Source organism: Echiichthys vipera (genome assembly GCF_963691815.1).
Source record: "Echiichthys vipera genome assembly, chromosome: 14".
Lineage (NCBI taxonomy): Eukaryota > Metazoa > Chordata > Actinopteri > Perciformes > Trachinidae > Echiichthys > Echiichthys vipera.
Window position 1 is genome coordinate 13,106,405 of NC_139839.1, and position 24,707 is coordinate 13,131,111.

The following is a 24,707-nucleotide window of genomic DNA, read 5'->3' on the forward strand; positions in this document are numbered from 1 at the left end:
CTATTCAAGAGGCAAATGTTAAATAATAATAATAATAATAATAATAATAATAATTGAATATGAGATCACAACTTAGTCTCACCAAAATCTAAACAAGATTTTCACAACATATGACTACTGTTTTTTCATTTTCTTTACATTGTCCAATTTTTTGTGGTCATGCCCCCAGCCCCCTGCATATTTGATTAATCTTTACTGTCACATAACTGTACTTGACTTTTCAGTTTGCCTGTTTAGTTTCAGTCCCGTCTTGTCTGTAACTGAGCCTGAGAGATGGATATTATATAACATACTGCTTACTACAGCCCTGCTGCCCGGTGCCAATCCATTTACACACATCTATTTAGCTCAATATCACGTTACTGTGTCACCCTGCTGTGCATCAGTTGGAAAGTTTTCTCAGTGCTGTGTATAGTCGGTGTATCTACATGAGGAGTAATTAAAAAATGAATTCATCTCAGCCCAGATTTCCTCAAGAGGGCAGTCTAATCAAATGAAATCACAAATTTTATATTTCACAACCTCAGACTGTTCACTCGCACTTCTCTAACAGTGACTTTGCTACTGTGAGATCAGGTGTGTGTGTGTGTGTATGTGTGACTGCTGACCTGAAGTTGACTTTGCTATGACCTACTTTTCACGTACACCCCCATCCCACTCTTACCCCCTGCCTATTACCTCCCTTAAATGAATTAAAATGACCCCCTATCCTCTATTCCTGGCTGTCACTATTCTGCCAAACTAGGTCAAAGTATAAACTTCCCTCCTTCACTGCCTGCAATACATGTAACTTGGTTACTGTATGGCAACATTCAATCCCACATGTCAGACAGCATTGCTTACTATAGCTATACAATATATTTTTTTGTTTGATGTATTGCTATCTAAAGGCCTTAGCTGGGAATTTGGCCGTATATACTGGAGATCAAAATGACCAAGGACCAAGTATTAATGCTGCTGTACTAGTATGTTTGTTTTTTAAATAACCCTTGCTTTGAATGACTTGAATGGCAGGACATCACTAGTTTCTCACACTTCTCTGGTTTGATCTTGGTCCATTCTCCTTCAGTCTCTTCCACAGTTCAGTAACTTTAGTGGGTTTCTTAGCCATTAATTTGTTGCCAAGGATTTTCCTGTGATTCTCTATGAGGTTTAGATCTGAACTCTGATTCTTGCTCCTCCAAATTTAACTGACTTCTATTACACATTTTGGGCTCAGTCTTTACCCAGTTCAACACCTAACATAATGTTTCAGATCAGACTCATATACATTGAACTTTAGCCATGTCATGTCGTGGTTTTGGGGCTGTTTTCTGCAGCAGGAGTTGGGTCTCTTGTACAGCTACATGGCAGGGTGAATGCAAATGTGTATGTGAAACCTCCTTCAGCAACATGCAATACCTCCACTGCAATTGTCTCCCTATCAGTGACAATGGCCCGTCACACTGCAAAACAGGTTAGGCAGTTCCTTGAAGCTAAGAGTATTGAAACGATGCTTTGGTTATTAAAAAAACGTGCTAGCACAGCAGTGATATAGCCACAGCGGATATTCTATCAAATTCTGAATGATAAATAATAACAATATTTCAGAATAAATCAAGTATTAATACGTTGTTCTCTAAATATGATCTCCAGTGTATGTGCTGGATCAGTTATGTTAATTGTCATGTCGTATGAAGCTGATGGTGTGGACAGCTTTTCTCAATGGAATTACAATCCTACTCAACTTTAGTAACAATAGGTTTACTCCTACATACATTCCTAAGCCCTGTCTCACACACCCACATGCTGTCTATTGTTCTGCCCTATCCTATGTCACATTGGCATATGGTCTTTGGGATAGTGTTTATTTTCCAGGCCTATCCCCACTCTGTTCACATCTCCCATCTTAGATATTCCCTCCTCACACACACACACACATTTGCCTGAGGCATGTACCAAACTGTGTCTTTGGCAGAGCATCAGGAAGCAGGGCAGTGTTCCCTGATCTCTCATGCCATTGGTAGCTGGTCATGTGACCAAAAGGAAAGACCTTGTGGAAGCAAGAGTTTGTGAGTCCCCCCCATCTCAGCTGCAAAGTCAGCACGAGTGTGTGTGGAGAACAAGATCTGTTAACTGAGTCAGGTGTTCCGATGGAGTTTGAGTGTTTGTTCGGCTGTGGTGAGTTGAAGGGAGGAGGCGGCTGGGTTGGGTGCTGATTTGGCTTCCAGTGAGGGCATGTCAGAGGCAGGAATTCAGAAGGAGTGTTCACATAGCAACTCATCAGGGCAAGAGAGAGGAAGACTTGCAGGTTAGTAAGGATTAGACTGTTATGTTATGGAGGCTCTGAACAACAATATGACTGTTATGGATGATGTGACAGTGCCTATGGATAGTGTGGCTACTTCAGCAAATGCAGCAGGGGATGAAGAGATGACTAACAACAGTGTGGACTCTGTGGACACTGCAAACGGAATAGGAACTGCCAAAGATGCGAGGGACGACGCAGACAGTGCTGACACCCTCTGTGCTGAGAAAAGCACGGACAGTGCTGATGTTAGGAGAGTGGGAATCGATATCCTAATAGAAAGTGTGGATCAAAGTTCCAAGGGCAATGGTAACGACGGCGAGAGTGACGGCGACAACACAAATGAGGAAACCTGTCTGGAGGCCATGACACCTGACGGGCAGGACTACTACCTGAGGCTGGGCGACACCCCTCGACGGCGCTCTGCCCTGCGCCTCTCACGCATCATTGCCCGCAAGCAGCTTCTACGGAGGCTGTCACAAGGTAGAACTAGAGAGATTTACGGCAAATATTATGTCTCTGTCAGCATAATTTGATTTGTGAGATTGCTTTTATTTATTCCTCCAGATGTAGGCATTGATAAAGAAGTAAGTTTTAAAACTTAAAAATAGGGCTTTTACAGATGAGAGACTCAATGAGGAATTTTTGACCTAGGATTACACAACATCAACATTAGTAGACAGCATTTAGAAATAACCATCTATCTTCTTTTTCATCACACTTTTTAAATATACTTTATTGGCAAGATCTTACACACTTCAGGTTGGCAATACAACCACTTCTTTCTGGTTTTAATCAGTCGGACATATGCAGCCACCTCTCCAAAGATGTCTTCCATAAATCTCAAAGAAGTCATAACAAACCCTAAAGGACTGTAGTGTTATTGTTTGTGTCTATGTCCTCCCAACTCCACTTATATTCCATGGCTACTTCCTCAACTTCCTGTCACATGACTCTTGTTTCCCGGGGAGTGAACACAACATCCCAGTGTTAAGAAGGAGGCTTTGGGCTATTCTTATGTGTGTTGAGGATTGAGGATCTTCATTGTGGAAGATTACTTACTCTCCAGGTTTTTCCAGGTGTGACGTTGGTACACTTAAAAGAGGTCAGATAGTGAGGTTCCTTTCTGATTTACCGTGGCACACTCTGGTCTTATGAAGGAGCAGGAACATGTCAGGTCTTGTGTTTTTTTTTTTTATTCCCTGCTGATGAATATGTCTGCAAGACTAATCTTGTTTGAGGCATTTTAAAAAACTGATTTGTGTGAAAGAAAGAATGAGAAAGATATGACAGCTGTAAGAGGTAAGGAATGTAGATGTAGAAGCAAGTTTATGCCTGTGCTCATTTTGGATGATGGTATGACTTATTTAACTTTCACTCCCTGCCACTGGCAATTAAACACACTTCTCTCCTCTTTTACAGCACTCTCTCTCTCTCTCTCTCTCTCTCTCTCTCTCTCTCTCTCTGTCTTTTTTACACATTTTCTCCCCAGTCACATTACACATCTCGGCAGCTGGTATAGTCTCAGACAGACTACAGTAGAATAAAAAAGGAACTCAGTAACCTAACCAAATCTACATCTGTTTGATTCATATCTCAAAGAACACGTCCCCTCCTTCCATTTAAATGTATAAATGCCCATGGCCTATATACAGTTACAGATGACAATGCAATTCAACAATAATCAATATTTTAATAACAACAGTGATCAATTGACTATGTTCCCTGCTTAGCACTGAACAGTAAACAGTTAGGGACTAGGTGTTAAACATAGTGGAACATTTAACAGCTAAAGAGCTAAAGTTATAAAACAAATGACGGCATTTCGTAAGCCAAAAAAACCCAATACAAAATGGAAACTTTTAAGGTCAACTCTGACCTCCTGGTGGCCTAACTATGGAGGAGGGAGTTGAGCAGTGCCCATCTCCTATACAAATCTGTTTAATTGTACGCTATTTTTAGACAATTTTCATTGCTTTACCTTGCTGACAGACAGCCCTTGCTGATGGTGAATTGAAGTGTTATCTATGCTCTCTTCAGAGCCACCAGACTCCTTTGTCCAAAACAGGAATTTTGCCTCACAGAATACAGAATCGGTTAGCTTGTTTGTGCTATTGTGTGACTTTGGTCGGGCCAAACGACGCCTCTTAGTTGTGATAAAATCACAACATACTAGCCTGTTGCAAGATATTGCTTAACCTATATATTCCCCCCAGAAGTTGGTGGACACCAAAAAGAGCTAAAAAGAGAGTACATTGGGGTGCTCTGTAGGGCTGTGCGATATGACGATATGTATCGTATGACGATAGAAAAACGTCTATCGTTTCATATTTCTTTGGGCTTTAAAAAGCACACAGTCATTTATTGCTAAGGCTTATTGGTGGAAATGCGTTGCCACTACTAGTACTACTACTTCTACTGCTACTACTAGCCTAATACTGCTACTACTTCCACTACTTCTACTATTACTTGTACTACTACTAATACTACTACTGCCACTACTAGCCTACTACTGATACTACTACTACGACTGATACTACCCTGTATGGGGCCATATAACCTCCTGCGCAGTGCTGAGGTGCCTTTGAGTTTTCAGCTTTTTTACGTTACATATTCAGCTTTTTGAATATTCTTTTCAAATGTTAAGCTTTTTTATAATGTTGCTCATATGTGATAATGTCATCAGGGCAATCTTCACACAATTCGGCTCCGAACCGTAGACAATGGAGTGTGGACTTGTGGCTGGACAAATGGCAGTTCACCTCCAAGGCGCTGTCGATGTGCCGTTGAGCATTCAGCTTTTTCATACTTTTGCACATATTCAGCTTTTTAATATTCTCTTCAAATAATTAGCTTTTTTATATTTTTTTCACTGTAGATTCAGCATTAAAGCATTTCAACACATTTGCCGCAGGATTATTCTTCCGTATGTTTTTTGGCTCGCTATTACTGCTGCATTCGTTCACCTACAAAAACCATTTAGCTATAAAGCTGTTCAGCTTTTGAAGGACATAGGTGCTATGACTTTCTGTTTCTCTGCTATTTATACTTTTTTAAAAATACATTTTTTAAACGTTTTTGATATGAAAAGTCAATGAAGCAAGCTTAAAAATCTCTTCGGGCTTCTTCCATCTCTTCGGGTTTCAGCGTCCACATACTTCCACCTACGGACATCATTCAAACGTTCAAACATTTCCAAATCCTTCAGCTATTCCTGTATGATGTTTCAGTTTGATATCTTTTATAGTTTTTGTTTAATCACTGTTTAAGTTTAGTGCATTTTCCAGCTTTTTTTCTGTGTTTTTTAGGTTGATTACAGTGGCTGATTGCAGAGCCAGAGTGCATAGGAGAGACAAAATCGTCTTAAACTCTTCTCTCAAACTTGATCTCACGCTCACAATTGTTACTTCTCTTACACAACTTATAGGTCAAAATGTATATATTCTTGTTTATGTTCAGTCAATGTGCTCATCTAAGTAATAAGACTTATAGATTTGGCTCAGTGAGCTTCTAAATGACAAGAGTCATTAGCCTCTCTTCGATTAAACACCATTATAAAACATTCTCAACATTTCTGGGATTAATAATAATAATAATAATAATGCATTTTCTCTGTATTGCAGTTAACATACAACAATCTCAAAGTGCTAAGTACATAGTACCAGTTTGGAAATCACTGATTTGCCCACATTTTCTAACTTTATCCTCACAAATTATACATCAATACGTTCACAAACGTCTTGTGGTGCTCACGGTGAGGTCATTATATTGATACCACATATTGTTTGGGCTTTTTTGAGGCTTCGTTGATGAGAAGTTTCACAGGGTGAGGACCGTCACTCGCTCATCTCACAGAACAGATACATTTCCATTTTATTTAGTCGATCAACTCACATCCGCGCTTTCTCTTAAACTTCTGAACCGTATCTATATTGACTGATCAGCTCAGTCTGTGTGTGTCACCTGCTTCCAGCTGTCTCACTCTCTACGCTGGGCAGAGAAAAAAAAGTCAAAGAAATCAGTTAAACACTGTCGATTTCTTCCCATAGAGCCGACATGAAAACTATTTTGTTTAAGTAAAGTTCTGCTGTCACACGGCTCGGGAGCTGCAGACAGACGGTCTCTGCCTGTCAGCTCATTACACATGAAGGATGATGTCAAATTCAATCGCACACTCTCAGATTTTGGTCGCACTCTGGAGCCCTGAAATAGTGTAAAGCACATGATTAGCCAGAAGACTAGAAAGGCGCTATATAAGTACTAGTCCATTTACCATTTGCTTCTATTTTACTTCTGCTACTCCTACTACAGTTTAGCTTTAGCAGTTCAGCTCCTCAGCATTTCCACACATTTTCTGCAGGAAATACATTTTCTAGTTCTGCTTATTCTCCATCTTCCGCCTAAAACTTTGATTCAATTCAAGTTCCGACAGCGTTGCCAACACATACACAAAACGTGCCTAATGATCGGGAATGGTGTACTATTGTTTTTGTCAAATATTTGCCAAGCCGTTTATTTACGAAAAATCGCAAAAAAGGCAGCGAAACTTCCACATACACAACAATGGGAAAGATAAGTTGTGTCCCAAATCAGTAAATACTAAATCTAGAAAGGTTTCCAGTATGTAGTCTGTTTATAGTGAAAAAATGAAGTATACTCAGTGCATGCAGATGATGAACACTATTTTCCCAAAAAGGAAATTCACACACTCATCAAAGCATTCAGTGACCCTGCGCTCCCTGTGTGGAAGCATCTGCATCTGTTATGTTATGTTTTTCATTTATTCAGGATATCCTTAAAATTGTCACTGGCCTGTATTTGCGTACTCAATGGCAGCTGTCTCTAGAACAACTCTCATTAAGTGTATCTGTCAGAGTAAAAGTTAATACTCACAACCACAGCTACTCTTGCCAAACCACAAGGCTGTACTCAATGCCAATCCAAGCTGAGCACTGAAGTGTTTCTATGCAGCTGGCTAACAATAAATGTAATTCAATGAATAGCAGAATAGATAACATACATAATGAAACCATATCATGAAGCCATATAGAAATTGAAATGCATTGCTGTGATACATTGTTGTAACACCCTCTGCTGGAGAAAAAGGGGCATAACCAAATACTCAACATGATCACCTTTAGTCTTGTGTTATTAATCCAGCCTATTAACACTGACCATAAGACTCAGGGCTTTTTAAAAAATATATTATGGTCAACTGCTAACTCACAGCAGTCCTGCCATTTCTGTAATATTATATATCCAGGGCTGTCTAACCTCTGCAGTCCTCTGTGAGTGATGCACAAGAGACGCTGTGCCTGAACCTGCGCCGGTTTCGTGCCAGCTTTGATGCTGTTTTACAGTACATTCCTGAGGGCTCGACATCATCGCAGATGAACCATACGGGACGGGACAGACATATTCCTCTTTAGCATCGCTCCTTCCCTCCCTCCCTTCCTTCCTCCCTCCCTCTCTCCCATCACCCCTTCTCTGCCTTCTTCACTACTTCCCCCCCCCCCCCTTTGTGACCTTTAAACATGAAGGACTAAGTGCTTTAGCTTATGTGGGAATATGGCTGCTTTCCAAGCACCGTGTGTGTGTGTGTGTGTGTGTGTGTGTGTAGTCTTGAAGGGGGGCTATGACTTCTCAATTAATTTCCATACAGTCTTTACAAGCTATGATCTCTTCTCTGTCCTTTATCAAGACGGCTTATCTTCTCTAGTTATCAAAAAGGATTTTGACTGAAAGGATACATTTAAATAAACAGCATTTAAATATGATTTTTGGAAAATTAACCAAGGACTCTCTAGTTTTACTCTCTGTTGTAACAGTTATTCCAGCTGAGTGCCGCTGACATGTTCAGTCCAGGAACTTCCTGTTGCTGTTCTTAGCTCACATGCCATTATGGACGCCTGGGAAATTCAGTGCAGGAAATGATGTCATTCAAGGCACTCTGGGGTCCTTGAGACCCAGCGTAGGCAGACATAGAACTGAGAAACTAAGCTGTCAGAAAGTCGAGGTTACTGGCGTTGGATAAAAGGGAGGAAATGAAAGGTAGAGGAAAGAAAGGCAGAGGCACACTTTTAGGAAAAAAAACTGTGAGGACATTGGGGGTGATTGTGTTATGTGTATTATGCAACATAGCTGGCATCCTTGTTATGTAAGGAACTACCTAATAGCCCCTTTTTTCCCACCCATGGATGCCCCAAACACACAGCCACACACACACACACACACACACACACACACACACACACACACACACACACACACACACACACACACACACACACACACACACACACACACACACACACACACACACATACCATCTGTCCACCTTCCCTGCTGTTGTTCTAGTGGCTTGCTGCCTGTTGTCACATATTCTCCAGAGCAGGAATGCAGTGACATGGAATAGACTGAAGGAAAAGCACGGTAGGCAGCTTGGATTAGCTCCGTCTGACTGTGTGATTTTGTGTGTTTTGTGGCCCACTAATAACATGTTTGTGTACTAATTAATCTCTTGATTAAATTCTGCACAGATGAATAGCGGTGTTAGGTTCCCAGGCTGACAGGAGATTTGCCACTTGGCACCTTTGTGCACAAACACAGGCGCATTGCCAATTACACATCTCTGAGGAAGCACGCTGTTTTGTTGTTTGACACCACAATATATACAGTGGCTTCATAACCATTTCTTTCTTTTGAATGCAAAAACAGAAAAGTCAGTGTAATGGAGGTCAATTGATTAGTAACAGAATGTGCAGGCTTCCCTCATTTATTCATCTATAGGAACTGATTTGAGTGTTGATTAGGCAGGGTGCAGCACAGTATTGAGCAAACAGCCAGGGCTTATATTTACTTGATTGTATTTTAGTCCTTAAAGAAGATCTCAAACGTGTGTGTGTGTGTTAACTATTCCGGAAAAAGTATTTTGAGAAGTGGACAGTAGTTTTGAAAAGTTGCGAACAAGGTCATATGAAACGAACGTATCACAAATATATAGTTGCATATTTTTAAAAGTACTCAGAATTGTCCTAAAATAGCTGGGTATTGTAGTTCTTCAAAAGTTACTCAAACAGGAGTAGATGAATAAATAGAGTACACCACACCCAGTCATGAAGCTAAGCAGGTCAGTAATCTGCCAAGAACGTCCCCAAAATCTATATCTCTCACATGGATTTTGTGTATTTAGCTTGTGCATTTATAAACAACACGTCCTCGAGCCAATGCACAAAGCAGGGTTAAGTGGTAGACTACCAGGTCTGCATGCTGTACAGTAGCCCCAACGTGTCTGCAGAGCATCCAAAGATGGACAGGTTGTGAATGTTCTGAATAGCTCTGGAAAAGGAGGGAGATGGGAAAGGATATGCTTGTGAGCCACTGGTGTGTTTTTAATAGACACCAGTAGAGGTCTGTTGCTCAGAGGAATAATCAGGAGTTATCGGGCTTTGCATACACAGGAAATACTTAGTAGGATCAATTCATTGTTGGTTTTGGTCTTTTCATGGGATTTGTTGTACTGTAAGAAAAATGTAGAATATTACCAGACTTATCTTCCTTTTAATGTCTCCCGCTCTTCATCTGTATCTCTGGTTTCTTTAAAAAGAGTCGATAATCTTGCAGATCACACATTGAGTAAATAAGCGGCTTTTGTGGTGTGTCTTTCTCCCTGTGGTTTTCCCACAGGGTCTGTCCATCTCAGCTGCCCCCCTCCCATCCCAGCTGTCTGCCTGTCTCATCCTTTTTGCATTCTCTGACTCACTGGGGCCAACATCTGGGCTGTGCTAAATGTGTGTGTGTGTGTGTGTGTGTGTGTGTGTGTGTGTGTGTGTGTGTGTGTGTGTGTGTGTGTGTGTGTGTGTGTGTGTGTGTGTGTGTGTGTGTGTGTGTGTGTGTGTGTGTGTGTGTGTGTGTGTGTGTGTGTGTGTGTGTGTGTGTTCGCGTATACACAGCGTTCTCCCACTCGCTGTGTGCAGATTTGTACAGCAAAGCAAAAGAAAGAGGCCGAGGTCAGAGTCGCCTTGCTGGCCTTGCCAGTAGGTTTTAGCTGACATGTGAAGTTAGCGTCCACTGGTCTTCAGTCTGTGTCCTCAGGGGCTGGCTGATGCAAACACCAGCTGAAATTAGCCATTTCCTCTATGAACGTGATGGGGCAACAGCAGCTCTTGCCATGACAAAGAAGATGTGGAGTTGGTGGCGTCGACCAGCTTCTTGTGGGAGCAAAGAGGAAGAAAGGATGAGTAGGTTTCAGTGAAAGAGGCAGAGAGGACGGATGGATGAAGTATTTTTTTAGTTTAGAGGAAGATGCTGAGGGTAAAAGACAAGGTTAAGAGTAAGAAAGATAAAGAAAGTCCAGAGGAAATTTTTTTTTATGTTTAAATCAAACATAAAGACAAAGGAAAGGGAAAAAGACAAGTGACTAAAACGAGAGTGAGGAGAGAAAAAAAGGAGTCTAGTGCAGCATCAGACAGAACAAGCTGTAAAAATAGAGAGATATTGTATGTGGGGATTCTAACAAGGCAGAAAGTGCGAGAGAGGAGGCTAAGGAGAAAATTAGAGGGGAGAGAAAACCTGCGTTGGGCAGGCTGGAAGAGGGAGCCAGAGTTGTAAACACAAGGGTTGGAAAGGCAGCAAGGAAGAAAGTTGAAAATCGTTGCCACTTGATGGAAAGCTGGTGGCTGATGTGCCAAGGGATGGAGAGGAAACTGAGCAAAGGAGAAAGAAAGATAAGCATGCCATCACCTGCACCATGAGGGCTTCAAGTAAGTTTTCAGTTCTCTCGCAATACAGGCTCTCTCTGGTGTTTCTCTGTCCCTCCGGTCTATTTTCAGAGTGTTGTACACAAAATATGTTTCACGATCTACCCCTGTGTTGCTTAATATGTGATTTAGAGAGAGAGGAGTAATGCTGAAAGTGCTTGGAGAGGGATGTAATTGCTGGATTGCGGTTGAAAGGATAATTCCTCTGACCGTTCTCATCTCCGATGGTGAAGACGGAGGCTTTTTATTGCCCTGCTGAACTTTGTCTCGTGTTTTCTGCGGTGCCTGTCCCGTTCACTGCCAGCACCACTGGATGAGTGAGCGAGAAGAGTGAGAGAGTGATGGAGTTTTGAAAGAGGTTTGAGATAAGGGCAGCAACTGCACAATGTGGAATTGTCCAGAAATAATTTTGATGGTTTGTCAATGAGACTGACAGTATTGTATTATATTGATTAACTATGTGGACATTTATACGATTTTGAACGTTAAAACTTATATGTGTTGGTGTACAGGTGTAACTGTGTTTGTGCAGACCGGGATGTATGTCTCTGTGTTTATATTATCTATTTTAATTTTTTAAAACATTTTTCCTTGTGATCGCTGGAACCAAGATCATTTAAATGTCTTTGTCAGCACAAAACTCTGCAGAGCAGTTTAATCAGTGTCTGAGAGAACATACACACACACACAAACACACACACACACACACACACACACACACACACACACACACACACACACACGCGAACAAAGCAGAGCTGCCAGTTTAGCAGTGTGAGCAATACATATGCTGGCGGAAAAAAGTAGTAAAACAAATGCCTGTAAAATGTCTCGTAGTGCTGGCGGCAGCACCTAATGGGGTGTGGTGCCATGTGTAAGGCCTGTTAAATTTATGCATTAGCGGCTGAAATCTGGCTGCTTTTTTATCTGAGTGGATATCTTTTGGAAGTACAGGATGTATAATGTTAAACCGTGTAAACTGTTTCCTTTGTCCCTCACTGGCTCACTTCCAGCTTTTCCAATCTCATCATTCCAGTGAATCCCCAGAGGAAAATGTAATTCTGGGAGATGCTCCTCCAGCAGAGTTTGCTGTAAAAAAAATGCTGGGATAGGGATAATGGACAAATGTGATGCTCTATATTTCTGTTTATTTTTAGAGAGCAAATTATGAACACTGCATGTGGAGTCGGGCATACAAAAGACACCAGTCCACTGGAATTTAATGGGAAATTAAATAATGTGGGGATTTCCTTTCACAGAAAAGCTTTGCTATAATATGTTTTCAGGTTTTACGTTCCAGGGTAGAACCATAAACATCCCGTTTTTTTCTGTGCTCTACAGAGATTGAGGCTAAGGAGGCTTGTGATTGGCTTAGAGCAGCGGGATTTCCACAATACGCCCAGCTCTATGAAGGTAACACACACACACACACACACACACACACACACACACACACACACACACACACTAGCCAAAGTGCAGCATTTACCCAGCTGTGTTGTTTCACACAAAGACTTGCCCCTTCAGATCTCTTCTTTTGTTCAATTATGCTTTTCTCTGGTTTTCTTTCTGTCTTTTTTTCTTCTTATTCTCTCTCTTTTTCTGCCATCTCTCCATCTACATATCCTCATCTTCTGGGCCTCTGCGTTCTATTTCCAGGCTTCGGTTCCTGTCCAGAGGGAGGGGTCATGGGAAAGGCCTTGTTATCACTACTGGGACTCTCTCAGCTACTATTTCTCTCTTTTTTCTTCCACCTTTCTCCTGCCTGCATTTTCTTACTATCTCTTTTTTTCTGTCTGTCTTCTTTTTTGCTTTTCATTCAGTCTCTTCCTACCTCCTTACCTCCTTCCTTTCATTTTGCCACCTCTCTGGAAAGCCTACGGGCGGTCATTCATGTGATGATCATCAGATCGCATAGTTGGATACAAACAGGAAATGGCCCTAGTAATCTAAGAAGTATAGCTCTTAAAATCCAGCAGTCCTGCTTTAGAGCACACACACACACACACACACACACACACACACACACACACACACACACACACACACACACACACACACACACACACACACACACACACACACACACACACACACACACACACACACACACAAACACACACACCGCACTTCTCTGAGAACTGCTGTGAGCTCCAGTAATGTGGGGTTATGAATGCCGGCCTCTGGGATTCTGTGGCTGCTCCCGGGTGCACATGATGCCTGCAGTCTGCCACCACACACAGAGAATCACCAAAATAAAAGGCTTGAGTCATTTTGGCATTGGCGTTGTGTGGAATTTAAGTTATTTTGGGGTATAAAAATGTGTGTATGTTCTGTAAACTTCACATACAGTTGACAGGTGTTAACAGCAGTTGTGCCATACTTCACAGCCTTCATTAAAGGTTAACCGGCAGAGAAAATTGCTGCCTCCTGTCAGTCATTAACTAACAAAGCTCAATACTCTTGTTTTCTTCTTACAGATTCCCAGTTTCCAGTTGACATTTCCTCAGTGAAAAGGGACCACGACTTTTTGGATCGGGATCTGGTGGAGCCTCTATGTCGGTATGGACGCTTGCACAAACACGCATGTTCATACTGTACAACTTACACACCCACCCATGCACATGCTTACTCTCTGGTGTTCACATTTAACGCCAGTAAAATCCCAAACTGCTTTTCCCGTCCCCCTTGGTCCTGCACTTGTCCCTGCGGCATGGTGCTAAGCGCTAATCACTAGATGTCTGACCCCGACCCCTAATGAACTCCCCATCCCTGTCTCCCACTCAGACACCGCAGGCTTTGATCTGGTCACCTCCCCACCCCTCTGCCACGCTCTGATCTTCCATTCAAAGAGCACAGACCCTCAGGGGGCGAAACAGGGAAGGAGGAGGGGCTGAGGGTGAGGGTAATGGGGAAGGAGCGAGGGGATGCCAGTATATTCTACCAGATGGCTTTGAATGTGTGTTTTAAGTCCCTACACACTCCTCTATGATCTTTTTGTTTGACATCTCCCATTCCTCTCTTCTTATTGAGGTTTCTCCAACACTCCGTGCACCCCCGCCTCTCCAGTTTCTATGGGAGAAGAGGGTGTGGTAATTATAGCGCTAGTGTTTTCTATTAGATATATTGTGAGAGAATACACATCAGACTCCCTGAGAAGTGTCTCAGGAGCTGTAAGGCACATGCTTTTTCCAGAACTGTTTTACATTTTTAGATTATATATTGCTATGTACTTGCAAGACTACATGTATTCAACCAGGAGGAATTATGTGTATCATCCTGCAGCAGAAATACAGGGTGTGGAGACTACAGTGGCTCCCTTTGTATAATTTCCAACTTCAGTGTTTACTTTTAGCAAGAAAGACAATTGATATGACAGCTTGCTGTTTCTTATTGGTGTTTTTTTCTAGTTTATATGTAGCAACAAACAATTCCTCCTCCGCCCGGTTTTCTGTAAGCGGACAGAGAAAGTAAACACCAAACAAAATAGGATTTCTCAGTGTGCTGTTAGAGGCTAAAATCTTTAAAATGACAGAGGTCGCAAGCCCCAAAACATGTTTTTAATGATCCTATCTTGAAAGGCCCAAACACACAGACGCCACCCTCCTAACCGGCCGCTGTTCACGGTTGCACAAGGGGGAGAAAGTGGGTGGGAAGGATGAGCGCAGAGTGCACAGAGACTGACCAGGCAGTCCCAGCCCGGACAGTGCGTACACGAACTGATGAAGCCTCTTGGATGAGCGGTGAAACATCTTCCTAGACAAATAACCAAGTCCAGTTGCTTTTGACTGAAATTGCTTTGGGGACACAGAGGCTTGCCCCTAACTTATGGATGTTGAAGGGGGTGGGGATGGGTGACAGATGAAGGGAGGAGAGAAGGAAAGTGGAGGGGAGGAGCCGGCTGTGTTTCGGGGGAGATGCGCTCCTCAAGGGTGAGGATCAGTCCCAGCAGAGTGATGCCAGAGAAGGAGAGGGAGGAGGATGAGTAGCATAGAGTTAAAAAAACAAACATCAGAAAGAAACAGAGACAGTGGGAAAGGAAGAGTGAGAGTTACAGTTCAGATGGAAAGATACACAGAACATAACCAACCTACCATCTCTAGCATGTTTAATTTAACTGACTGTGTTCATGTTGCAGGCGTCTCAATACTCTGAACAAGTGTGCCTCCATGAAACTGGATGTCAGCCACCCCAAGAAGAAAGTAAGATAAATTATTTCAAGCCATAAGTCATAACAAAATCTCTGTCATTGTTTTTCTTATGCGTTGTCAGCTGTCATGAAAAGAAACATGTTTCTACAATATCTTTATGGAGGATTTTGTAGTTTGATTTTTGTTCCTTGCTTGTCAAAGAATGTGTGTTTAGCTGGTCAGTTATTTGTCTGTACATGATGTCATGTTCCTCAAAGGTGATTCACCATTTGACGTTGATGTTTAAACTTTATTCTTGTGTGTTGGTATTGGATCAATGAAACAAATGCCAAATGCCATCATGGATATATGTATATATATATAGGACACTTATTTATGAAAGATAACATCAAGCTGCAGTGTCAACTATTACCAGTACTCTTTTCTTTGGCTTTCACCAAATGAACTATGTGTGAACGCAACAGGGAATAATTACTCTTCTTTGAGGCGTTGTTTTGAAATAGTTTGACCCTGTAATGCCTTCCCTATGGTTCCATAGGGTGATGACTCTGATGAAGATGACCCGTTGGCTATCAGTAAAAGGTGGACGTTCGAGTGGAGCAGCAGACGTTGGTCTCGCCTACAAGACTTCCTGTTGGACAGCACCAATGAAAGCAGTCCGACAGGTCAGGGGGAGGGTCTGCTGCACAGCACAGTGAGCAGCGAGAGTGTACTGACAGACCTGAGTGAGCAGGAGATCACAGAAATCTCCTCGCTGCACAGTGAGGACTCCGCCTCCGCCATGCCTGACTCTATATCTATGGCATCTCTCTCTGCTTCCTACCAACCCCCCAGAGATCTTTCTCACTACAACTCCCTTCCAATCAAGAGTGGCCGCCATGGGCGAGGAGGGCGGAGTAAAGCCAAAGAGTTTTTGCGTCGCATGGAGATAATGCGAACCTGGGGGCCGTCGACGATGCGTAAAAGCACAAATCGCAGGCCGCCCCTGGTCATCAGTGGGCCGGTGTTACAGGGCGAGGAGCCTCACGCGCTGCAGATGCTCCAGTGTACTCCCATCAGCCAACTAGAACACAGCTCTAAACAAAACGACGAAACAGACGATGACCCTTCTTCTGTCTCCCTTATCAATGATTGTAAAGACCAATCCATGGTGAGTGTGAGCCCCAGCAGTGAGACGGTGGTGCGCAGTGTGAAGGAGCCAGTATGTACAAAACACCGCACTGCCAGCAAGAGAAGCAGCATGTATCTGGAGGACATGGAGCTGCCTTCTCAAGGTAAGAGGACTGAAGGACAGAGCCAGTTTGGGAGAAACCAGTTTCGCTCATATGAAAACCTCCTCATTCACATCCCCAAAGACCATAAACCAGGCACCTTTCCAAAAGCTCTATCCATAGAAAGCCTGGTGCCTTTCCCTGGTGACGGGAACAATGGCCCAAATACAAGAGCACACACCTTTCCTCCAAACAATGGCCTGGGTGAGCCCTGGTCTGGTAAACCTCTCTCCAAGCCCCCCTGTCCCGGAGCTCCACGGGGCAGCAGGGTGAGCGTTTATGACAACGTGCCGGGCTCCCACCTTTACGCCAGCACAGGAGACCTGCTGGACTTTGAGAAAGAGGAGAATCTGTTCCCTCACCTGGACGACATTATCCAGCACGTAAGCGGTCTGCAGCAAATAGTGGACCACTGGAGCCGCAGCGTGCTGCCTGAGGACGGGACAGGGGAGGGGGAGGAGGAAGGGGAGGGCAGGACCACCCCAAGTGAAGGTGAGAGAGATGGGGTTTCCTTGAACGACACTGATTCGACAGGAACCAGTCGAGAGAGACGGGACTCTGGAGTCGGGGCCTCACTGACAAGACCACGGTGAGTAGTATGTTATTGTTATAGGTAGGAAATAGGGCCAAAAATAATGATTATATAAGACCCAAGTTGTAAGTATCCTTTAAATTGAACTTACATTGACTGAATTACTCTGTGTCTGTTCTTTGCTGGTATTTTCTCCTCGTCCCAGTCTGCGATGGCCCAGTTTCAGAGCCTCGGATCATCTCAACCAGCCAGCATCTTCGCTGCAGATCAGTAGCCAATCAGCGGGCCAGCTCAGTCTGCTGCAGAAGTTCTCTTTGCTCCGCCTCACAGCCATCATGGAGAAATACTCAATGTCTAATAAACATGGATGGACATGGTGGGTTTACACTCATCACGGCTATCAGCTCATATTCATTTATAATTCAGGGAATTTGCGAGATGTGATCTGATGTGCGTAACAGTTGTTTTTTTTTATTGTCACTGCTTCCATCAACTTCTCTACATCAGAGCTGAAACAGCATACGCTCCAATACCTTCACACAAATCCATAACATGTGCCTCATCTACTGCACTGATAAGACATGGCTGTTACAATGGGTTGGTGTGTGATTAAAGGCACCAAAAGATTTAGATTCTCTGCTGCACACCACAAGGCCAGACACCGCCATGACCCACAAACACACGTCCTTGTTTTGTTAACGATTACTCCTGTTTGTTTTTTATTATACCCGAGAGGGAAATTCTGTTGACCGGCATATACATTAAGAGAAAGATAATGAAAGCATGAGCCGCTCTTTCTCCCACACACTTCCCTAATTGTTTTCTGTCCATCGCTCCCAGGTCTGTGCCCAAGTTTATGAAGCGCATGAAGGTGCCAGACTACAAAGAGAAGAGTGTGTTTGGCGTTCCCCTCATCATCCATGTCCAGCGCTGCGGTTTTCCGCTCCCTCTGTGTTTACAGCAGGCCCTCAGCCACCTCAGAACACACTGTCTAGACCAGGTTAGAGAGGAAAACAGCATTTACAAGAATGTCCATTTCCTCTGATCATAGTACTAATCAGTGGTGTAATAAGCACATTTACTCAAGTACTGTATTTGTGAAGATGCTATGATTCTTCTTCAGTACATTTCAGAGGAAAATATTGCATTTTTTAGTACACTTCATGTATCTGATAGCTACAGTTATAATACCTTACTACAATGCATGTAAACACTAGTTTCCTACAACATTTTAGGTTTATGAAAAGCAAAACCTGGTTGCTTAGGCTGGTTATTTACATTTCATGAAGCGACTGACATAAAAGCAAATAATTGTCTCATTTCTTTACATTTTCCTTCGTTGGCATTGTCTGACTCTTCTTCTTGTCTCAGGTGGGATTGTTCCGCAAATCTGGCGTGAAGTCTCGTATTCAGGCCCTGAGGCAGCAGTGTGAGCTGTCCCCTGACTCTTTGAGCTACGAGGACCAGTCGGCTTACGATGTGGCCGACATGGTCAAACAGTTCTTCAGAGACTTGCCAGAGCCTCTGCTAACAAGCAAGCTGGGGGAAACCTTCCTGCATATTTACCAGTGTAAGTCGCCCCGGAGCTATGAATGCTGTTAACATGTCGCAGCTGAAGTCATCTGCCTCAGAGAGGATGTGGCTGTAAATGATTTTAATGGTTTAGTTGGCCTTAGTTAAACATTCAGTCAGCAAACTGTGTCATCTGTTTCAAATGATCACAAATGTATTTTCTTTTAATATTATCATGAGATATATCACCGGGAAATCCTGCACAGCATTAGCCAAATGTGACAGAAAATGATTTTGATGAAGCATATGTTTAGCTACTTACTGTATATATAATTCATGTTTCTGAAATTTGCGAAAGTGCACTAAAAGACATAAAAGCTTGAATGTGACTTCCTCGTTTCTTTCTTTAGATGTCCCAAAGGAGCAGAGGTTGCAGGCAGTCCGAGCGGCCATTTTGCTGATGCCGGATGAAAACAGGGAGGTTCTGCAGACGTTGCTCTACTTCCTGCGTGATGTCACTTCCTTGGTGGAGGAGAACCAGATGACGCCGATGAACCTGGCGGTTTGTCTGGGGCCTTCGCTCTTCCACCTCAGCATACTGAAGAACGAGACGCTGTCACCAAGGTGCATTCACAAACCGATGAACACAATGTTGCTCGTTGAATGTCTTATTATTATTAACCATCGGGCCGATGCCACCACACTAATCTGAAAGGACTGTATTAATGATGCGTTGTATGTGATTAATTCGGCTATTATAGCCAAGAGCTTTGGCTGTGCAAAATAAATTATAACATGGAGTCTAAGAGAAGATCATATCCTGATTATAGGATTTTAATTTCTGTGTCTTATTTCCCTCTATGTAATTTGGCACCATGACAAAATGTCATTTCAATGTAATGTTGGTATCTGCACACATCAGTTAGCTATATAGAAGTAGATACTAAGAATTTGCTTTTACCTCAACAAGTAGATTCTTCCTTCCCTTTTATGTAAATGCCCACATGATTTATGCTCTGCATATTTTGTATCATTTTTATTCCTCAAGGTCAATCCAGAGGAAGTACACCACAGGTCGCCCGGATCAGAAAGACCTGAATGAGAACCTGGCAGCCACTCAGGGCCTGGCGCACATGATCACTGAGTGCCAGCGTCTCTTTCAGGTCAGGATTTATGATTAACAGCTACTTTTAGATTTATTTCTGTAAGAGTGGAAAACGATGAATGACTGACAGAAATTGTGCAATTCATTGTATTGCCTAGGAAATAAATGCATGACTACATTTAAAAAAATGACATGGTGGAGTAGTTGTTATTGTTCAAAGCGTCATTATAATTGTGTAATGAGCGAATTGAAAACTGTATAAAATCATTACCTTGATGCTGTCAGTGAAAACCATGCATTGAACATAATGACCGCCCACACAGTTTAATGTGGTTTTAAGAGTTTCATCAGAGCAAGAATGGTTAAATAATCTATAAAAATAAATAATAATAATTTTTGTAGGTTAATGATATTTGAATGATAGAGGAAATTTTTTTATTAAAAAATTAAAAAAAAGATACTTAACAGGAGCTGATATGACATGTTTTTGAATCCCTGTTATCGCACTGCATATAGGTTTGCTCGCCATTTACCAATGGACAACCCAGTCAACTTGTTTTTTTATTTATATTTGTCACAATCCGTTTTCTGCACTCGACATGGTAGTACTTAGGCCTGAGCTGATGTGGTGGGATGTGATGTGATGCACATCCTCCGGCTTTTCCCCAGATCCCAGAGGAGATGGTGACCCAGTCTCGCAACTCCTACATGGAGGCTGAGCTGATGGTGCCCCCATTGGACGAGCTGTGCAAGGCTCACTATGAGGAAGTGGGTGAGGACGAGGAAGAGGAGGATGAGGAGGGATCATATCACGCGCACCTAGAAAGGCTGGTCCAGAACCTGCTGGAAGAGGCCAAAGACAAGAGCAAAGGCTGGGTGTCTCGCTCAACTACTGACCATACAGAAGTGGCATTTAAAAAGGTGTGTGGTCCTTTCTGGAATATCATGGTATTTTGACAGGGCAGGGGAGAAGGTCCGAAAGGAAGGGAAAACAGGAAATTTCAACATCTTAAAAAATGCATTTGCAATTATTTGAATTCTTGTCGTTTAGTGCATTCTTTGCACTACTAGCTTCTACACAGGAAGCTCAAGTGGAAACGTGACTGTTTAACTCAATCGGTTTAGAGAGGCATTTTTTTATTTAAATTTAAATTAACAGAAAATGCACTTTCTCCTCACAGCAAGAGGGTTCCTGGTTTGTATCCGACCTGGGGCCCTTCTGTGTTGCGTTTGCATATTCTAACTGCGCCTGCGAGGGTTTTCTCCGAGTTCTCCGACTTCCTCCCAAAGTCCAAAGACATGCAGGCGTTAGGTTAACTGATTGGTCTGTCTCTATGTTCCCTGCAATAGTGAACCTCACGCCCAATGTGAGCTGGGGTCAACAAGCAGTTGAAGATGATGGATGGAAAATTCAGTCTTTTATACACATCTCTGTGCCTGGACATCCACATTCAAGTTATACATGAACACAAAAGCTATAAATCTCTTTTGTACAATGTCTGTCACAAGAAATTTAACACTCAATGATTTGTGTTTGTGTGTAAGGTGGGAGATGGTAACCCTCTGAGACGGTGGAGAGTGTGCGTCGAAGTGTCAGCAGCTCCCAGTGAGGTGCTTCGGCGGCTGCTGAGCGAGCGCACCCTGTGGCAGACTGGACTACAGCAGGAGAAGGTTCTGGAGACGCTGGACAAACAGACAGACGTGTACCAGTACTCCTGCAGCAACATGCCACCTCAACCAAGCTGTGACTATGTGGTACTAAGGTCAGGATGAATTCATAGAATGTTTGTATGCTTTGTGTGATTTGGACTTTGTTATCACATATACAGGGTGCCCCAAAGAAATGTATACAAACAAACAAATCATTTTATTGTTTTGTCACCGCCTCTTCTCAAACTGACGTCCGTTCTGGTCCAGACACTGCTGACAACGCAAAGTAATGGAATCGCACACATCACGAAACAATTCCTTGGTATTTGGGTGCATTCAATGGCTGCTCTCAATTCAGCGACTGTTGCAGGTCTCATAGCGTAGACTTTGCCTTTTAGGTATCCCATAAAAAAAAAAAAATATATATATATATGTATAGTTATCAGCTGCTAAAGTGTGTATACCTTTTTGGGACACCCGTTATATAAATAGAATGAACAGCTCACAACATGTATTTTAAGACTATTACTATTCAGACTAGCCTGCTCAAGCATTCCCTAAAATACGTACACATTTGTAAGATATTTAGTCCATCAGCCCTTTTTTGTCCCTCCGCCCCCTCAGGTCGTGGCGTACAGACCTGTGTAAAGGCTCCTGTGCGCTGGTGTGTGTGTCTGTCGAACATGAAGACAGCCCACACATGGGAGGAGTGAGGGGGGTGGTGCTGGAGTCCCAGTACCTCCTCGAGCCCTGCGGGACTGGGAGGACCCGGCTCACACATATCTCCAGAGTGGACCTCAGGTGTGAGCGGACTTCAAGAGCTCTCATAATATTAATGTTTTTGATAAACATCCCAATTGTTAATGTGCGTTATTTGCTGTTCTTGTCACAGGGGAAGATCTCCAGAATGGTACAACAAAGCATTTGGTCATCTGTGTGTTAACGAAGCCCAGAGGATCCGCTCCTCTTTTAACCTGCTGGATCAGACGAGCGCTGAAGCAAAGCTCTGAAACCCTCGGAAATTAGGCTTTATCTCGGGTCACACTGCCAGAGCGGCCTGGATCTGAGAACCACTGTCTCAGGAGGGGAGTCATCCAGGCAGTGGACTTTAGTGTCTTTTCACGCTGATGAGCCACATTGAGCTTTACTGTAACAAAACTGTATTGAGGTGCAGTCATTCTGACAGAGGAAAGGGAGTGTTTTTGAAAGGTATTCCAGTAATTCCACAGAACAACACATCACTACTTATTTATCAGCGTAAATATAGTATAGTTATCTGTGCCATTTTTTGCACATTTCCAATTTCCAAATATGAACCGGCTCATTTGATTTTCTTTGAATAGCCATGGATGTTTCATATAATTAGCTCACAACCATGTACATCATGTGTTTTCAGTATTATTGCTCTGGGTCATTCCTCCAAATCCTCATCTACTTATCCAATAGCTTGCAAAAATGATGACCTAATAACACAGCCAGCCCTGGAAGGCGTGATCGTGAGATTGTTGCAGTCTCTTTGTAAAAATGTCGGCCCAGCGCTGCAGGGATTTACATCTCCAATTACTACAGGGCTACCCACTTGAAGGGGCGTCTTTCACTTTAATACGCTTGGCTTCAGTTGATGAAGTTCAACATCTGTCATATAAAAAAAACATTTAATTTCCTATACACTTTTCACAATAAAATCTCACGTTATTTTGTCATATAAAAGCTTTTATTATGGAGCAACAACATTAGGAAATATTGGGTTTTCAACAGCAGTAACTTCACACAAATCCTATACAGCTGAAAGCGCTGAAAGCGTAGACTACATTTAAACCCCCAAAAAGTAAAATAAAGCAGTAAATTCAATCTAACAGTTTTTTGCGAGTTCAGTCTTGCAGCGTACTTAATTAAATCTTAATTTGATATTCCTTTAACTGATTTTACAGTATGTAAAAATGGCATACGGTTAATTACACTTAAATTAGAATACCTGTATTTGTATTGATTACTTTAAGAAATCTATCTTAACTTAATCTCTTTAAAATGTCACATAACCTGCCATGAAATGCATGTGCATTACGTAAAGCAACAAGCCTGTAATAGCCACACTTTTAATTAATGTTTTATAAACTCCTAAAAAGTTGTGAATGTATCACTTACACATTTATAAAAACCTACTTGATCGATCCTTCCACAGATAAAGACTGTCAATAGGAAACAGGACCAGTACAATATACATGTCATTATTACATTGTGGAAAGTACACAAAGTACATATGAAAGTACGTAGATTAGGAAAAACAAGTACATGGGGGCTCTGGATGGCAGAAAGGGGAAACACTCATCAGGTCCATAAATGTGCTGTTATGGAGACATTGTGTTAGATATCAATGTGGATTTAGTTCTGTCACTTTTTTAAGTGTTAATCTTATCTAAATGTTATTTTAAAGTTATTATTGTCATTGTATCGATATATATATTGTATCACTTTTTTTGCTGTCATGTTATACTATGTCTAAGACATGTGACCATTTCACTGCTTCTGGGAAGCATGTTTGAAATTGCGTGTGTATGTGTGTGCATGGATGTGCCCGTGTATCTGCATTTTAGATATACGTACAGCCCGTATTATCTGTATTTAAATACATATGACGCTTTCTGTGCCAGCAGATCAAACATCATAGCTTTTCAGGGTCTTCCTATCATATTGATATGCTGAAATGTGAACTTGTGCACACCGTCCTACTAAAGCAATAGCAGACTAAAGCTTGCTCTGCCATGGCACTGCCTTGGCTTTTCTGTTTCGGCTGTAGGCGTTTCTATGGTGTTGCTATGATACAATGCCTCTACAGTGCCACCAAAATCCTGCGTGGATGCTGTTTGCTGGTGTGCCATGTGTGTTTGTGTAAATATGTATGTATGAGAGAGATAAAGAGTGAGCGAGTGACTTTGACGTGAGCCGTCAGCTGTGTGGGGGGAGAGGCTCCAAACCTAGCGGAGTAGTTGCGACCAGGGTGATTTATGCTTGGTTATGTCTGTCAAAGTGACAGAAAACACAACCATTGTTTCTAAACAAGACAATAAAAAAATATCTAAGAATTCAACGAAACATTGTATTGTGTGTCCAGCCTCTGATATTATATTGTTTTAAAGCTCCCATATTTTCAAAAAGTGAGATTTCCATGTCTTTTTTAAAAGTTTCAAAACACTCAATCCACAGAGAAATGTACACAGCCCGTGTTGTGATGTCGCGACTATATTATATATAGGTAAAAAGTTACAGTTTCAGTGTACAGTACCGTCACAGTCTTTCCAGGCTGCATTGACGGTGCAGAGACTCCGAGGGGGAGGATATGGAAGACCCGAAAACCACGACCAATGAGAGCAAGCTGGGCTTTTTTTTCCAGAAGGGGGGCCTTAGAGAGACAGGCACTAAAATGGAGCGTTTCAGACAGA

At 42.4% G+C, this 24,707-nt stretch overlaps 1 protein-coding gene across 2 annotated transcripts; it reads left to right on the forward strand.

Moving 5' to 3' along the window:
- The first annotated feature begins 2,289 nt into the window (after positions 1–2,289).
- LOC310956306 (stAR-related lipid transfer protein 13-like) lies at positions 2,290–24,262 on the forward strand. 2 transcript variants are annotated; one of them, XM_083926499.1, is made up of 14 exons: positions 2,290–2,770; positions 12,388–12,459; positions 13,527–13,608; positions 15,185–15,248; positions 15,736–17,057; positions 17,206–17,376; positions 17,841–18,000; positions 18,372–18,570; positions 18,923–19,136; positions 19,561–19,675; positions 20,287–20,538; positions 21,163–21,380; positions 21,892–22,068; positions 22,160–24,262. In XM_083926499.1, exons 1-14 carry the CDS (start codon positions 2,317–2,319, stop codon positions 22,275–22,277), a joined length of 3,618 nt encoding a protein of 1,205 aa, XP_083782625.1. In that variant the 5' UTR covers positions 2,290–2,316; the 3' UTR covers positions 22,278–24,262. The 2 variants fall into 2 exon arrangements, with proteins under 2 accessions (XP_083782625.1, XP_083782626.1); XM_083926500.1 differs by lacking the exon at positions 2,290–2,770 and adding an exon at positions 10,939–11,049.
- Positions 24,263–24,707: the final 445 nt, after the last annotated feature.